This window comes from Rhineura floridana, chromosome 1 (assembly GCF_030035675.1).
Source record: "Rhineura floridana isolate rRhiFlo1 chromosome 1, rRhiFlo1.hap2, whole genome shotgun sequence".
NCBI classification, from domain to species: Eukaryota; Metazoa; Chordata; class Lepidosauria; order Squamata; family Rhineuridae; genus Rhineura; species Rhineura floridana.
The window spans coordinates 164,802,035-164,819,796 of NC_084480.1; the positions used below are offsets into that span (position 1 = coordinate 164,802,035).

General features: G+C 42.1%; 1 protein-coding gene across 3 annotated transcripts in view; it reads right to left on the reverse strand.

Annotated features, from left to right (window-relative positions):
* The window catches only part of LOC133364116 (P-selectin-like), a 69,425-nt gene extending 53,250 nt beyond the window's left edge, over positions 1 to 16,175 (reverse strand). For all 3 annotated transcript variants that reach the window (XM_061584248.1, XM_061584240.1, XM_061584232.1), the window contains exons 1-4: positions 16,055 to 16,175; positions 11,624 to 11,693; positions 8,995 to 9,378; positions 4,737 to 4,844 (exon numbers count right to left, since the gene is read on the reverse strand). In XM_061584248.1, coding sequence (XP_061440232.1) covers positions 4,737 to 4,844; positions 8,995 to 9,378; positions 11,624 to 11,693; positions 16,055 to 16,057 — 565 coding nt within the window. In that variant the 5' untranslated portion in view covers positions 16,058 to 16,175. The remainder of the gene's footprint in view (positions 1 to 4,736; positions 4,845 to 8,994; positions 9,379 to 11,623; positions 11,694 to 16,054) is intronic.
* Positions 16,176 to 17,762: the final 1,587 nt, after the last annotated feature.

The window sequence follows — 17,762 nt, forward strand, 5'->3', positions numbered from 1 at the left end:
ACTGCAAACTGTCAGCTCTACACTGCGTCAGCAGTGCCGGTGGGGGGCTGGAAATTCCTGGGTGGTTGGCAGGGAAGCAAAGTCCTTAGCCGGCAGTCTGGTCATAAATCTGCCAGGTCTAGGAGGAGGGGAGCTGATAAGGGCCAGGCTTGTCCGAAGCGTACTTGCCGAGTCAGGAGTCCAGAAGTGAGGTCAGTAGAGGTCCGGGATCAAGTGCCAAGGGGTCAGTCCGAAAGAGGGTGCCAGGAAACTAGGAACACACCAGCCACGCCTGACGTTGCAGTCAGCAACAAGCTGCAGCCAAGGTGTGCCTTATAAAGAGCAGGATGGACAGCAGGTGTGAGCCCTCAGCGTTTGGGCCTTAAGGAGACAGGCCTGCCTCTCTTCTGCCTGACCTTCTGCTGTCTACGTTCTGCAGGTGAGGGGGGAGTATCCTGTTCACTGTCTGTGTCTGGCTGCAGGGACTCTGCTGTATCTGGGGTGCTTTGCAGCTGAGGGGGAGAAGGAGCTGGATTCTCAGGAGGCTCCTCCGTGTCTCCTGCTGCTCCTGGGTCTGCTGCTGTTACTCCCGAGTCGTCCTCATCTGAGGAGTCCTCTGACAGGGCCATGACAGTTACTAATGTTTCTACAGAGAAGCTAACCTAGACAATTATATTATTATTCATCCTGGAAATCTGTGTCAATTTTTTAGAAGTAATTTCAAAGCTTTTTTATTGGTCAATGTCTTATGATGGTGAAGACAGCCTTTCATGTTTCAGACTGGAGCTTTTTTAGTGTTGCAAAGTGTTGCTGTACTTCACATATCCACAGAAACAGAAGCAAAAGAGAATGATTTACTATAGGAAACTTCACTAAATTGCAAAGTAAATTAAATATATTTAAAGTGACTATCAAAACTGTTTTAATATTGTTGCTTCCTCCCTGCTAAAACAAGATCAGCACAGCACATGTCTTGTTTCTGGTCTTTGGGCTGATTGCAGGTGTTGCCACCACTTACCATATGCTCAGAGGCACATGAGGAGGAGGGTGAGGGCAGGTTTGATCATTTCCATATTTATTGAGTTAAGTGGGATTTACTCCCATGCAATCATGCATAGGATAGGTAAAACTGACCATGGGGAGGGAGGCCTGGAGTGAGCAGGGGAGGAGGAAGAAGGAAAAGGAGAGGAGAGGAAGAAGAGAGAAGGAAAGGAGAGGAGAGGGGAAGGAGAGGAAAGGCAGGTCTGATCATTTGCTTGCTTATTGAGTTCAGCGGGATTTATTCATGTGCAATCATGCATAGGATAGGTAACACTGACCATGGGGAAGGAGGAGGGGGAGGAGAGAGTAGAGGGAAGGAAGAAGGGGGAGAGGGGAGCAGAAGGAGGGGGAAGGGGAAGGAAGGGAACGGAAGGGGAAGGGGAAGGAAGGGGCAAAATGGAGGTGGTGGGAGGGAGGAGAAGGGGAGGGCAGGTTTGATCATTTGCATGCTTTTTGAGTTCAATGGGATTACTCCCGTGCAGTCATACTTAGGATAGGTAAAACTGACCATAGGGGAGGGAGAGGAGGAAGGAGGGGATTGGAAGGGGATGGGGGAAGGAAGGGGCAAGAGGGAGGGGATAGGAGGGAGAGGGAGGGGAGGGCAGGTATGATAATTTGCATGCTTTTTGAGTTCAGTGGGATTTACTCCTGTGCAATCATGGTTAGGATAGTTGAAACTGATGTGGGAGAGGGGCAGGGAGGGGAGGGGGAGGGGCAGGGAGGGGAGGGGGAGGAAGGATAGGGGAGGAGATTGGACAGGTGGGCACTGGGCAGAGGGTAAGCCCCCTCTCTTTCCAAAAGGAAAACATTGTGAACAGTATCATTCTTTTTCAGGGTTTCCCCCACCTTTTTATTCTACAGCAGGCACATGTCATCTCTCATCCAAATTTAAACTAAACCTGTTCCTGGCCACATCCACACCAGACCTTTATTTCACTTTACACAGTCATGCCTTCTCCGAAAGAATCATGGAAAGTGTAGTAAGTGAAGGGTGCTGAGAGTTTCAATCAGAGCAGCTGACTGTTAAACCACACTCTGGCCACTGGAGTTCTGTCAGGAGAATAGGAGTCTCCTCTCAGCACCCTTCACAAACTACACTTCCCAGGATTCTTTGGGGGAAGCCATGACTGTCTCACGTGAAATAAAGGTCTGGTGTGGGTGTGGCCACCTGATTAGGCAAGCCCAGCAGATGTGAGTCTGGCTTTTAGAACACTGACAGTTGGTTCTTACTGAGCATGCACTGCATTATCATTGAGTTCAATGCTAAATGTCTTAAATTAATTAAAAAATCAGCCAGGCCCTTTTTTAACTTTTAAACTGCAGAAGATGAAGGTCAGAGTATGGGGCAAGGTCAGTGATAGGATTACAGGTACTTTGTGAACATGGCTGATTTTTAATTAATTTCAACAAATTATGAGAACACTGACAGAAAAAGTCCAAAAGGGGTCTGGTTTTTCTCTATCTCTTTTTATAATTTGAACTCCTGATTCTCTCTGACTGTTTTGTGTATCACCATGAAAATTGAGAGGGTTGTTAAGCAAGCATTTCTGAGTTCAGGACTGTACATTTGTAAGGTTTTGTTTGGAAATGAGCTTATGGGGAGTATCAGAATGGCATGGGGGTATTTTCAATTTAACATTGCGGAATGCAAAAAATCCTTGCTGACTATAATATACAGCCACTCTTGTGGCTGTATAATAAAGAAGATGCCAGACAGAGACCTTGGGCAAAATGGGGGAAGGATAAGTGCTGTGGTTACATGCATCACTTATTCTAGTTGTAAGGGAGAAAATATTCATAATAAGTGCACTTTAATGTTTACATGCAGAAGCTCAGGATGAAAGCAGTGTTTCCCACCAGATACAGCCTCTGAAATAACTTGCTGAAAAAACTTTGTAGTTTTTGGCATATCAGACTACTGCTAAACTCAGCAGAACAGAAGCAGTAAAACAGTGGAAATCCTGCGGCCATCATGTGGTCTAGAAAGCTGGATTTCTTGGATGTGTCTCTGCCACAGGCAGCAGCAGGGAAAGGGGTGAATAGGAGAAGAGGTGGGGTGGGAGGTAAAGTACTATCTCCTCTTCCTAAGACTTCTCCTCCTCCTGTTTGGTCCCTGTGGTTTGGCTCCACAACTGAGACATATGAGATGGTAAACCTGTGTCTGAGCAATACTACTTCAAACTGCAGGTTACTTGCACGGCTGATAAAAAAAAAATCTCTCCCTGTATAAAATTGGCACACCAGGGAGAAGACTCAGCTAGACTCCAATGTCTAGTTTTATATCCAGAAGGGATTATTTTGTATGGAGGAACCATCAATCATGTGAACCCCCATTTATACTATGAAAGAGTACAATTCAGAGTTTACCTCCTCCACGAGAACTATAATAGGCCTAACTTGCCCTGTTGATTTCAATGGGCTGAGCTATCCCCAAATTAGGGCCACTGAGTTTTTAAATTATGCCTTCCAAACAGTTGAAGAGAATTTGTACATTCTGTTGCTATACTTTAAAACCACCGGCATTGCTTCCAATGTAGACATTTCAAATGAAAACTACATTGGGCAGGCCAGAAATGTTATTTGTGATGCATGTCAGTCAATACAACAGGGCTGAACATTTCTTATGTAATAAACCACCACAAAAGCAAGCTTTGTTATCACATCCCAGCTTGCTTCCTTTTGGGCCATATCTACACTATAGACAAACTATTTTTAAAAAGTATCTCCTCTTCCCAGGAAACTGAGGCAACTGTAGTTTTGTGAGGGGGGTTGTGGGGGGGAGGCAGTCTCAGCATCCTCAGGATTCTTTGGGAGAATCTAAAACTAAACACACTTAGTTGCCTACACTAAAGCATTTCCATTAGCCACACCTTGAGTGGGAATGGTTGATCTGCCGATCAGCTGCGAAATCTCTTTGAAGCTGAATTTAAAAAAACACGGACTCAAGCTGCTCCCACCAGGTTTTACAGTAAAAAGGGGCGAGGTTTGATTAGCATTGTGTGCCCCCATTTTCAGAAGAGAGAGGTGGAGATGCACTGGAACCAGCAGAACAGTGAGCGTGTTTCTACCCTTATACTTGTTTAAACACAAATTTAAGTTGGTAGCTTAGAATGTTAAGCTGTGTAGGATGAGGGCTGACAAAATTGGAGGTTTTGTACAACCATGCCATCATGTAGTACATGCTACTAGTATCACCACATAAGCTTAGCATGTTAATTAGCTCTATGAGATCCTCCGAATGCCATTTCAGTAAAGAAGGTAGCACCAGCTGTAACAGGACTCAAGCCACAATAAAAGCCAAGAACTGGTAAGAAGCACTCTTCAGGGATGAAAAGGAGCAATTTCGCATGCTCAACAGCAAATTCTTCATGGGGGAAAAAAGGGAGGTTGCTTAGCCATCCAGCCCCCACCCCAAAAAAGTTATACAGCAGAAATAGATGTAGAGTTTGTATCTTGTAGTGTTCAAGAAACTGAGCTGTAAATCAGGTAGTCCCTGGTACAAAGCTCAGCTTAGTCATGAACTTACTAGGAGTCCTTCAGGAAGCCACTCTCACTTTCTTTAAAATGGGGATATAATATTGGCATTCCTTATGAAGATAATGAAGGAAAAGCAGTTAGGCCACTTTCACATAAATCCTAATGGTTCTTAGGTCAGCAGCACATGACAAGTATGCATGACCCAGCTATGATTCTAGCCATTGGGTTATGAGACTCACCATGTTCACACTCAGGCCCATAGAAGCCAGGATAACATCGGCAGGTATAGTTCCCAATGGTCTCCACACACTCCCCATGTTCACTGCAAGAGGAAGGCTGGCAAGAAGCTGTATGGAAGATAGAACTGGATTAGAACCATGCCATCTCTTGAAACTTAAAACTGTTCTCTCAAGGACACATACAATTTGCATCAATTAACAGAGTGGGGGCAGGGCCAAAAATGCAAATGCTAATACCTTAGCCTTTTTTACAGAGAGGCTTGCTTTTATATTTGGTTTTTTAGGGGAGGGAGTGTTTGATGGATTCAAACCCCTTTAGTCCATCCACCTTGATGGCAGTCAGACCCTCCCATTGCATTTACTACTTAGGACACGTACCCTGAGACACAGGGCTGGTTCACATGGGAGCTGGACTTCGGATTAAAGATGCAGCTTTTTCCATCACGATCGTTTGGAAGGTTCACACACTTCCTACCTTCCTACCTTCCAATCCTCTGTTTTGCATTCACACTAGTTTGTGTTCATCTGGAAAGGTTTAGTATCACTGTTTCCTTGTGGTCTCGCCCCCAAATTTACATGTTTACTCCCTCTGGAGAAACCATATTGTGAATTGAGAAGGGGAGGGTTTTTTTTTTTTTTACAGTTGAAGGCTGAAGCCAGAGAGTGTGTGTGGAGGGATGCAATTGGCATGAAAAACTATTTTCTGTCAGTTTCATTTCTTCCTGACATATTTACTCTTCCAACAAGCCTTTTAAGTTGAGACCTATCCCAGTATGCATCTGTGTTAGAATTGCTTTTAATATGTCTTTTAATATCTTTAACCCTTTTTTAAAAAGATGTTTTAAAAGTTTTCATAATGTTTTTAATGTCGTTTTGGTTTAATTGTATTTTAAAGTCTTTTTATGATGTTTTAAAGTGTTTTTAATGTTTCTGTTTGCTGCCCTGGGCTCCTGCTGGAAGGAAGGGCGGGGTATAAATAAAATAATAAAATAAAATAAATTATAGTAGCCCCCTTTTATTACGTATTAAGTACGTATGTACGCAATTTTTGTAGTGGGAGATAGTGTGTGTGTGCGCGCCTTCTGTCACATTGCCAGTAATTGGCGGATAAAGCAACTATCTTGCTTTGCAAGAGTTGCAGGATTGCCTGCATGTGAGCGGGGGGGGATGGTCCGGGTCTAGGGAACATTGTGATTTTGGGGAGATGTGGAGGTGGCTCAGGCTACCCTGGAGCTGCTCCTTTCCCTCCTCCGCTGTGGTGGTGTTCAGCAAACTGGAAGGGAAAAGCAGCGCCTCGTGGTCTGAAGAAATGCTCACACAGTGCACAGGATTGTTTTCTAAGGGACAGTTGCTCCACATGGAGCCAGAACTTGCTTTTCTCTTTTGCTGTGTAAGACCAATGATTTTCCCGCTCCTGCTCCTCCTGTTCTGCCCTCTCTCTCTCCCCTCTTCTAGGAAAAGAACGGGTGATGGCGGGCAAGACAGAGAGAGAGAGATCAGCATGGGCTATGCTTGTGTGCAGCTGCCGAAGTTGTTAGTCTGGGTCATAAAAGTGATTTCAGCAGAACTCGTTATGCACTTTGGGCTGCCTTGGTTTCTATTGCGCCAGCCGCAGCCGCTGTCACACATTTCACAGCCCAACATTCCCTTCCTTCCTACAGATCGGTGGCACTGCTTCACTTTTGCAAAGCCCGAGGGAGTTTGGGTGGAAAGAGTTCGAACTATGCTGAACTTTTTCCAGACATGAAGAAAGGCATTTTACTGGGGGAGAAAGGGGAAAGAAAGGAGGTCTGCAGGAGTTCAGGAGCAGTCAGTCGGAAGTGATTGCTGTAAACCGCCCAGACAGCTTCGGCTATGGGGCGGTATACAAGTGCAATAAATAAATAAATAAATAAAGTGCCTTGTTAAGCTGCTGGAAGCAAAATGGAACTCATGGAGAGTTTAGTGGGCAGAGAAAAGGGAATATCTAAAAGCAAGGATCCACTCACCCAGCAAAAAAACACGAAGCAAAGTGCCTACATTTATTAACGCTGCGAAGCGGAGACGGTTTTCCCTTCATTTATAGCATTATCCCTGGATTGGTTTAACATGGATTTAAATGGGAAAACTGCATCCTACCTCCTCTTTGCCTGCAACGTCATGTGAACCATGCAAATTTAACGGAGATGCAAGTAGCACCAGACTCATACTAAACCTCTGTGTGAACCAGCCCACAAAGGCAATTGAGATGAAGGCTACTTCTCCTTGATGACTCAACCTTGTGTTGATCACGTGCAGTTTTCTAAACTGCTAGATTCTGCATATGCAGCAGACAGGCAGGCTAAAATTCTTGATTTTCCCAGGACAGCTGTGGTGTCCCTCATTGGCTAACAACAATGGAAGGCGGTAATAGGCTGATTTGTCACAAAATGGGCGGAAAACTGCCTCCACATTTTGCCTTGTATCTCGGATCCACAAGGCCTAGAGACTTGCTTTTTAAAAAAAAAATAAATCGAAGCTGAAAATCCAGGCCACCTGATGGGCTAAGCAGGCATGAGGGAGCATGGCTAGAATCTTGGTAAAACTTGGCTAATTGGGCAATATGTCATTTATTAGTATTTCATATATTCAAAGCCCAATTCTTGTTTTTGCAAGGACTGGGGAGAATTTCCTTTATTTAAAATTTGAAATGAAAATGATTGCTTTGTAGCTATTTTCTTTTATACAGCCAAATTTCAAACATTATACATTTTGCTATGTAAACCACTTTGGGAACTTTTTGTTGAAAAGCAATATATAAATATTTTTACTACTTCTGTTTTTGGCAGGACTCCATATACATTCTATGTTCAAAATATTCTGAAGTTCAGGCAAATGTTGCTGAACACCAAGGTTCTGTTTTTTCTAGTGGCATATTAAATACTCTAAAGATAGAATATATCATTCCTATTACTTGCTGATCTTCAATTTACCGCTCAGCATAAGCATAAACTTGGGTGTCTTCAGGTACTTCAGACTTATGCAGGAAGATAATCAGGTGTTGGATTTTATGACAGCACTGCTTGCTTTGAAGCTAATTAGATAAGTTTATTGACTGAACTGATAATATTGAAATCTTGATTTCTATCTGTGTTACAGGTTGTAGCGTTCATTTCACATTTCCTAATTGTTGCTAGGACAATCTCTTGGTCACAATATTGCTCATTGTGCATTTTTCTTGTTTTTTGTAAGCTGCTCTGAGGACAGGATATAAATCTTCTAAATAAATAAATAAATATTCCAAAGTGTTGGAAACTAGAATCTAGGCATTTAAGGCTAAAAATGTAAATAAAAAAAAAAAGATTCCTCACACTCTCCCTCAGTTTTTGGTGATAATTACTAGGCAAACAACAACAACAACTGGACAATGCAACAATTAATATAACTAATTTGCATAATTAGCAAATATTTTTCATAATATGCAAATTAGCCTGCCCAGATTTTGGAACTGGAATGTGGCAACCCTACCCCATATGAACTGACTAGGATCCTGCATTCATCATCCAAGCCCTTCTTCGTGTGCCCCCCCCATGGGAGGCTCAGAGGGTAGCAATATGAGAACGGACCTTTGCAGTGGTGGCCCTCAGTTGTAGAATTCTCTCCCCAGGGAAGCACACCAGGTGCCTTCTCTATCCATCTTTAGGAGTCAGGCAAAGACCTTCCTCTTCACTTGGGCCTTTGGCTCTTGGTGAGTGCTGTCCTCGTTATTCCTTTTTATTATTTGATGGGTTTAAAGTTTTTATTTATTATTTTGTATGGCTTTTAATATATTGATGAATGTTATTGATTGAATATGTTTTTATCTGCATTTCTTGTTTAAAATTTGGGTATGTTTTAAATCTGTTGTAAATCGCCTAGAGACTGTTTGGTATTAGGTGACTAACAAATGAAATAAACAAATGAATAAATAAATACCTGAACTCAGGATTAGCTGCTTTTGCTTGATTTCCAGATGTCAGGCTGCTGTTGAAGGTACAGAAGCAGGGCCAGTAAAACAGGTGACTAGCATGCCTGGCCCTTATCATAGAACTGGCAAGTAGAATCTAGGCTGCAATCCTTTCATTGTTATTATTATTGGATTGCTTTTCTCACCAGGTGACCCGAAGCTATTTATATAACTAATTAAAATCCTACACGCGCTTTTGCCTGGAGTAAGCCCAAGTGAGCTTACTTCTGAGTAGAAATGTACAGAATATCCAGAAGCTATGACAGAAGAAATAATATGGAGGACTTCCATTACCTCGGTAGCACAGTGCCCGTTTTTTCTTAGTACAACGCTCGTCATTCCATTTTCCAGATTCCCATTGCCTCTTAATATATATCTCAACACAATCTTCGTTGGACCTTCTGTTGTTGGGTTCCCTATAAGCCCAGTTCTCTGCCTCCTTTGTCAAGACCTTGCCAGTTCCCACCCAGGTCCAAGTGTGGTTAATCTTCCTGATGCCAATCCAGTAGTATGTGGGATAGTAGCGAAAGGAAGCGTTGAGATAGGCAATTTCTTCTTTGTTTTGGATTGCTACCAAGTCAGTATAGTGCTCTTGGCAAAATCTTCTTGCCATTTCCCATGTCATCTCTGATTTAGCCCCATAGTGGTACGTCCAGGCACCCACAGAAGATAAGAGCCCTGCCAGAGATACAAACAGCATTAGAAAAGGGGTGCAAACAAACAACCTGAGCATACAAGCAGTGATGAATACAATTGCACCACCATTATTGCAAGTACTAATTAACTTAAAATTAACACTAAAAGTGTGGAAGGCATTCTACAGACGAGACACTCAAAAGGAAGAACAGCCCCCTTCAAATGAGGCTGTCCTATGCGAACCCTTAAATAATAGGCAGACATTTAAGAGGTGCCAGCCAAGCCTTGCTGGGGAGAGCATTCCACTAACCCTTCATCAGATCATTCCAAGGGAGAGGCACTTTGCCTTCAACCAACTAATAGTTCTCCCCCCTCCCCCCGTCTGCTTCCCAAAGTCAAACAGCAAAACTGGCTTTAAAATGTCCCTCTGCTGCTCCCCAAAATTGATGGAAAATGTTTTCCGAAACTCTGATGGATATTAATTTAAATTCCAAATCTGGAGAGAGATAGCCAGCTTTCCATGCGCATGGAAATCCCTGACTACCATCAGGGGAACTTTATGCAATTAACACACGTGGGTTCTGCTCACAGTGGCACTTCCTCAACAAGTTTTCATTAGAACATTTTGAAAGGACTGTTGAATCAGACCACCTTGCAAAGACTAAAATGAAGTTGGGCACACTTTGATGGCACTGAAGGACCCCTACAGCCTATGCATGTGTACCTGGAAATAAGCATGACTTTAGTAAATGAGACTTAATTTCAGTTAACCGTGTACAGGATTGTAGCCTAAGAAAAATTGTGATTTATTAAAAATAAAATAGCAAACAACATGATGCATCCTAGCAAAATCTGTAAAATACCTGAAAGATCATCTTACCACTTATATACCCCATTGATCACTGCACCCTGCAGGTAAGGGCCTCATACAGATACCATCTTATCAGGAGGCCCGTTCCACACAACACAGGAAGCATACCTTTAGTGTCACCTACCTTTTGGAATTGCTCACCTTAAATATTTGACAGGCGCCATCTCTGTTATCTTTTTGGCACCTATTGAAGACCTTCCTCTTTCAACAAGCCTTTTAAGCAGAGCCTTTATCCCAGTCTGCATCTGTGCTGGAATTGCTTTTTAAGATGCTTTTAAAGTTGGCTTTTAAAGTTGGTTTTAAGATATTTTGTTTTAATATGTTTTAAAGTCTTTTGTTTTTAAGATGTTTTAAAGAGCTTTTAGTGCTTTTGTTTGCTGCCCTGGGCTCCTTCTGGGAGGAAGGGTAGGATATTAATTTAAATAAACAAATAAATAAATAAATAATGCACAATAGGATCAAGCATATACATTTTATTAAACCCCAGCAAAATTATTTATTTATTTATTAGATTTATATCCTGACCTTTCTTCCAGTAGGAACCCAGGGCGGCAATTGTTTTCACTTTTTTAAAAAAGATTGTGGGCACACATTACATTTGCCATCAGCTACAGTCTTGCCAGGAAAGGCTTCATTTTTGCTAAGTTAGGGACATAGCGTTGTCTAATTGTAAAAAAAATCTGAATAAGCAGAATGGTAGAGGCAGAGAAAGGATTCTATTTTAAAAAACTGGCAGACAGCAGAGTAGAACAGAGATATTCAGAGTGTAGCAAGAATCTCCAAGTGGTGGAGGGAATGCCTAATCCCTTCCCCTGGAAATCCCATTAAGGATATAAACACACTCACTGTTTTGCAGGTTCCAGTACACCTACACCTCTCTCTTCTGAAAACTGGCACACATGACGCTAGTCAAACCCTGCCCCTTTTAATTCTAAAACCTGGTTGGATCAGTGCATTTTTTTAAAAAATCCGCTCCAAAAAGATTTTGCAACTGATCAGCAGATCAACTCATTGCCCCTCCAGGTGCGGCCAATGGAAATACTTTGCCATAGGTGACTAGTGGACCACTATGGACAAAGAACTTAACAAAATTCTATTAATCAATACATGAATTGACAGGATATTTTCTCCACAGACTGCAAGGGCTAGAACCTTGGTTTTTAAAATTAAGTGCTATGAGGAAATTTTATTATTGTGGTTACACTAGGAGATTCCTGTTGGCACTTACAGGACACTTATTTTAATTAGATTGTCAATAAAACACTCTAGTTTGTAACAGCAGAATGAAATCAGTCTCAGACATATTTCTGCTTACACAACTCCCCTCCATCCCCAGGGTTGCTTCATATCCTTCCTTGACAAAGTCAACATACAAGTGAAATGACATTTTTTCCAGTAAATTTCATGAATACTTACCACAACTAATGATAGTAAACAACATGTGATCATCTATCCATCTAGACCGCAATCTTCTACTGGTTATACCCTGGGGGGAGGGATGGAATACTGATTTGCTGTTAAGTGACAACATCCATAAAATTAAAAATACAAATTCATCAGCAAGCAAGCAAGCTTGCTTGCTTGCATACAATCCAACCAGAGTTGTGCTTCTAAGGACCAGACTAGAAGTGGTAATATTCACATAATTAGCAGCTGTGTTGTGCAGATGTTTTAAAAAAGTATGTAGCAGGTGTGGGAAATGCCAACGTGGATCAAGAGGACTCCAGTGGGGCAAAGGATTAAAGCACTCTTCCTTGACAGGGTCGTAATATAGATTGGGGGGGGCACACCTGCTCTTAACATTCTTTTGAAAAGCATGATCTCATTAAGCAAAATAGAAAATAGTCTTGCTCTCTCCTTGATACTGTGGTCACCTCCTTCCTCACTCTAAGCCCTGGTCTAGGGAAGCACCCCTATCTTCCTCCCCCTTCCCAAGTATTTATGAATTTTTATTTTATGAAATGCAGATCTTCCCGCAATTCCTCCCAAAGGAGGCCAGGGGAAGTTAGCCTCACATCCAGCTAGCTGATGGTGGCCCCAAAGATGCTGTCTGGTTCTCTATTCCCTCTGCTTTTTTGTTAAAAAAAATGCGTATCACTTGATTGTAAAACAGAACTCCAACAGTTTACAGAAGCATTAAAATTATCAATAAAAACAGTTAAGAAGAAGTAACTTAAAACATTTTTTTAAATGATTAAAACAGCAGTAAACTAAAAAGAGATTAAGACACATCAATATCTATGTGTCTGGATAGGGTTGCCTAAAGAAAAGTTTCCAACAGGCGCCAAAATAATACAGTGAAGGCGCCTGCCTGATGTCAACAGGCAGAGAGTTCCAAAGAGTAGGTGGTGCCACACTAAAATAATGATTTCTTACAAGTACATAACAAGTATTATGTAGGACCTGCTACCAGTGAACATGTACTATGTGGAGGGGGGAGTTCTGAGAGCCATCCTGGAAGCTTAGGTAGGCAGCTGGTGTGACTCCCAGTTCTGGGGCAGGGATGTTTGAATCCAATGGCTCTTCAGGTTCACTGGCACTGTGGAGATCTGCTATGGATCCTGCTCACTAGAGACCCCAGACTCCAGGTCTAGACAGCCTCAGGGCTAGCGACGGAAGGATGTGTCAATTCCAGTTCTCCCAGCTTCTCATTTTTCTCATTTTAAATGTGGTTCTCCACATTTCTGCAGCAATTTTCAATTAAAAAACTCATGAAAAATCTTTAGCATTTTAGTGTAAATTTCTCCTAATAAATACATTTTTGTATGTATTTTTGACTAATGTACACATTTTTGCAAGCAATTTATTCTAATATAATGCATTTTTGTGTGTTATTTTCACCAATATATTAATTCTGTGCACACTTTCTGCTAATATATGTATTTTTGTAAACATCGCTTGGTTGGCAAATACATGGCAAAATTCGGATAAGTGCGAAGTTCAAAGGACGGCTGTGTTTCGGTTCTCGTATTGTTTCAGAAAGTGCACATTTGATAGATTTGGCTTTAAGTGCAAACTGATTCAAATTTCTCCCCCATCCTTACTCAGGGTACATCTGCACCACAGGTTTAAGCTAACTTAATAGGCATTCTCTGTCCCTTTCCTGCTACTGGAGTTCTATGAAGTGGCAATTCTCAGCAGCCTCAAGAAACTACAATACCCAGGATTCTTTGCCAAAAGTCATGCTAGTTGAAGTGATACAAAACCAATACAAGTTTGTAGTGCAGGCATCCCCTCAGGCCCAGATACTATAAAGGACAAAGTGCTCCCAGCCCTCAGTATTTAAACCTGTACACAAAGAGTAGTGATATTTCAGTGGTATCTGGATGCTGTCAAACACATCTTCTTGATACAGTAACCACTGTTAGCCTTTGCTGTCAGACATCAAGGACACAGTGGGTGGGGAAGCTGAACACCCCTCTTGTTTTGTCCAGGTGCTTGGGGAAATAGGAGAGTACTGAGTGGAATACAGAGACCTGTATCATCAATACAAGAAAACAAAACTTCTCTCAATTAGGTCCCCAGAGTACCTCATGCTACATCTTTCTTCCTAGTAATATTTCTCTACAAACACCAGAAATTTGGGATGAGATTGAAATATCTACAGTAGTTAGTTTTCTATAAGAACTAGTCATTTATTTTTTTTAATTAACACAGTCTATACAAGGGGTGGGCAGAAGGTTGGTCAGGATCTGCTGATAAGCTCTCTAGGTCATATTCAGCCAACTACCTCAAAGGATTTCTACCTTTCAATTATTTAACAATAGCAACAACCTCCTTCCCACCAACCCCAAAATCAGGCTGCTGAAGCAAAGGAAGCTGGAGGGGGGGGGAGAACCTGGAATGGATTTTTGTAGGCAAGAACTGTGAGCTCAGTTCTTGCATTGAAGGCAAATTCCAGAGCTGAGATACACTCAGACATGCACTGTTCTCTCTCTCTCTCTCTCTCTCTCTCTCTCCTAAGTCACTATTGCACCCTTGGCTCCAGCTGGCGCACCTCAGGATTCTAAGGAAAAACAAGCAGATCTCAGAAGCCTGAAGTCTGCCCACCTGCCATGCTCCCGCTAGAATCCTCTTCAGAGGAGGACCTGACACTGTCCAAGGCAAACATTATGGGGGAGCAGGTGGTGTCAAGGGTCAAGGAGACAGATCCAGGGCCTTCAGGGGTTACGGCACCCCAGCCTCCTCCACAAGACCCATCCCCAACCTCGACAGGCTCCTGGCTCCTAAAGATGCAGGCTCAAGTCAGCTTCCAGTCACTGGAGTGCCCACCTGAAGACCAAGGTCTCCTTGGGAGTAATGGGCTACTTGTGAAGAAGCTACTCCGCATGAGTACACCAGCCTTCTCAGGCATCCCAAGTGACTTGCAGTTGTGCTAAGGGTGGGCTCTGGAGGCTTATGGTTAAAAACTTTCTGTTCCTGACAGAGGTTACTGGAGGAACATTTTTTGCACTACTGCTTTGTTGAGTGATCTGGTTGGGGGTTGCTGTGCCCTGAGTTTGACCTCAGACTGTCCTGGAACCTGCCTCTTGTGTTGCCTTTGGAATTAACCTTTGGACTGTGACCTGGCCTGGCATTTTGGTTTACCCCTGTGAATGGACTTGGAACTTCTGCCTTTAGGGCCACCTAAAGCAGACCACCCTTGGTATATACATCTTGGCTATTGTACACGTCAATAGGAAGTGTACTAGCATGACTCCTATTCCGTTCAATGGGGCTTGCACAGGAGACTTTTTAATTAGCTTATACCCAAGAACTACTTATTACACAGGAAATAAATATGCATAATTTCTTTCATTCACATGAATTGTAATGATTTTCAGATACTGACTGAAACTACAACTGCACTAAATGCTTTAATCTGGATTCCTGCTTTGAGCAGGGGGGTGGACTCAATGGCCTTATAGGCCCCTTCCAACTCTGCTGTTCTATGATAAAATATAATCAAAACTAGCCACTGGATGTACTTCTCCTAACACAATTTTAACTGTTATTAATCAAATCTCACTAGGTTTTCTTAACTAAAATCAGGATTGATTCTGACATAATGTTTCCCAATTTGGTTGGATTATTTCCATCTGGGTACCCTTGTAAATGTTCATGTCATATACCTACTCTGTTTCTCCACAAACTCTATACTAGGAGCATAATCCAGCAAAAAATAGTCATACTGAAACCTGTGACACTCAAATTCATCATGAATATGTTCCTCCCATTGCTTTCATGGGGATTTAGTTGCAACTTTTGTACTGTAGTTACAACTCCAAATGATACAGTCTTGTTGAATAGCAACTTCTGTGACTTGCACGTTAGGTTCTTCAAGGTATCCAGGGATTGTTTGTGGAAGTGATCCCTGTATCATAAAATATAACACATGTACCAGGCTTCTGAATCACAGCCCCACAATTTCTACTATAAGGGATTTGATGTGCAGAAGTAGCCAAATTGTTTTGACCAATATTCATTCCTTGTTTTTCTGAATATTTTTTCATCTTCCTCCACATTTTCCACATTTGGCTTTTGAGACATCACAGCCCCTCCCTGCCACACACACAGTTTCTGAGCTTTTCCTCACTGTCACATTTTTTCATATTCACTGCTGCACACACTCACTGTTTCTAGAAGGGGATATTTCTAGGCATGCTATAGCCGGGCAGGGGGAGGGTTTCCTCTCTTGCCTTGAGGCCATGGTTACCAGTGGAGAAACAACTCTCCCCAATTCTGTTGTGCTCCTTTACTATGCCAAAGATATAGGTGATCTGCAGAGGGAGCTTGCTGCAAACCCAACAATCCTTTATTCCACAGTTCTATGGATTCCCCCCATATCCATGAAGAAACTGCGCTTACCATGTTTTATGCAGATCCTTCTGATTTCTCCTTTCTGTGCTGCTTCTTATGTGGATGGGCATGAGCATTAAACACCACCTTCCTCCCTGCACACTTCTTGTACCAGCACTTCCTCTAAGTCATGCTGAAGCTAATTGCATCCCTTTCCTATTGCCTCCTTCACTGTGCCGCCCCTTCACAAGTCCCAGCCACTTGCAGTTAACTCCTTGGCAGCTTTGGTCTGGGAATGTAACAGTGGTGTTTTTTTTGGATACTGGGATAAATTCAAACCAATTCTCATATTATTTTTTAAGGCCATGATAACAAGAGGAGGAGGAGAAGCAACAAGAGACTGGAAGTAGTAAGGGGCATCCATTTCATTTATACTCGCCTATCTGGCTGACCATCCAGCCACTCTAGGCGATGTACAAAGCAAAATGATACAAAAACAACAACAGGTCTAAAAAACTAAACAATGAAATTTATTTATTTATTTTATTTATTTTATTTTATTTATATACCGCCCTAAGCCCGAAGGCTCTCTGGGCGGTGTACAAAAAGATAAAAAACAAGCAATATATAAATACAATAAATCAAGAAAACAAAACAAACAAACAATAAAAGAACCAAACAACATCCAAAAATACAAATAATGATGAAAATACCATTAAAACACACTTTAAACACACTTTAAATAACACCTAACCAGCATTAAAAATAACAGAATACAACCAAACAAAACAATAAGGAATTTTCCATGATCTTCTTCTGATCTTCTTCTCCAGGTGACCTCAAGGCGATGCCAAGTGCACAGGCAGCCCCTCTTCTCTATATACCTGGAGCAGGGAAGACACAGGATGGCAGAGCTGTGGAGTAATTGGAGCAAGTGGCCACAGCTGCAACAGCATACAGAGTCTCTCAAACACAGCATTCTTTCACACACACTCATGCAGCGAGATGGGGCCCCTTTCTATAAGCAGATGTACTTGCTAGCAGGGGGTAAAATCTTTGTGTTGAAATGGAGTGTGCAAAAGTAGGGATGGGTGAGAACTTTGATTCAGTTTGCGTTTCAAGCAAAATCTATCAAATTTGCACTTTCCAAAATAATTTGAGAACCAAACCACAGCCATCCTTTGAAATTCACATTTATTTGAATTTTGCAATGCACCTTGCCCGCCAAACAATGTTTACAAAAGTGCATATATTAGGGGAAAATGCACATAAAATGAATATATGAGTGAAAATGACATGCAAAAATGAGAAACTGAGAAAGCTGAAAGTGATACATTTTTCCATTCCTAGTGCAAAGACATACATACCTGCATTGCTTCAGTCAATTTTGTTCACTCCCTTTTGTGCTGCAACCTATCTTTTATTCCTGCCACCTTATTAGTGACCCTACATGCTGAATTTGTTTGTAGTCACCCTGCAGTAAGACGTTCTCCTGCGCAAGTGTAATTGAAATGAATGAAGAGTTCCTACAGAAGAATTACCCAGCAGTTTTGTCTGGATCAGGTCTGTTTTTCTCCCCCTCTTCCACACTTGATGGCACCCAAAACTCACTACTGGAGGGAGCCACCTCATATTTCTTCATGTTGAAGCTGTCACAGGTCAAGAGCCATATGTTACCAAAGAAGACCCAAGAAACCCACCCGCCAGGGTCTCTCTTCAAGTCAACCTGGACACCAAATACGTGGACATGTTAAACACAGGGTCTAAAAGAAAATCC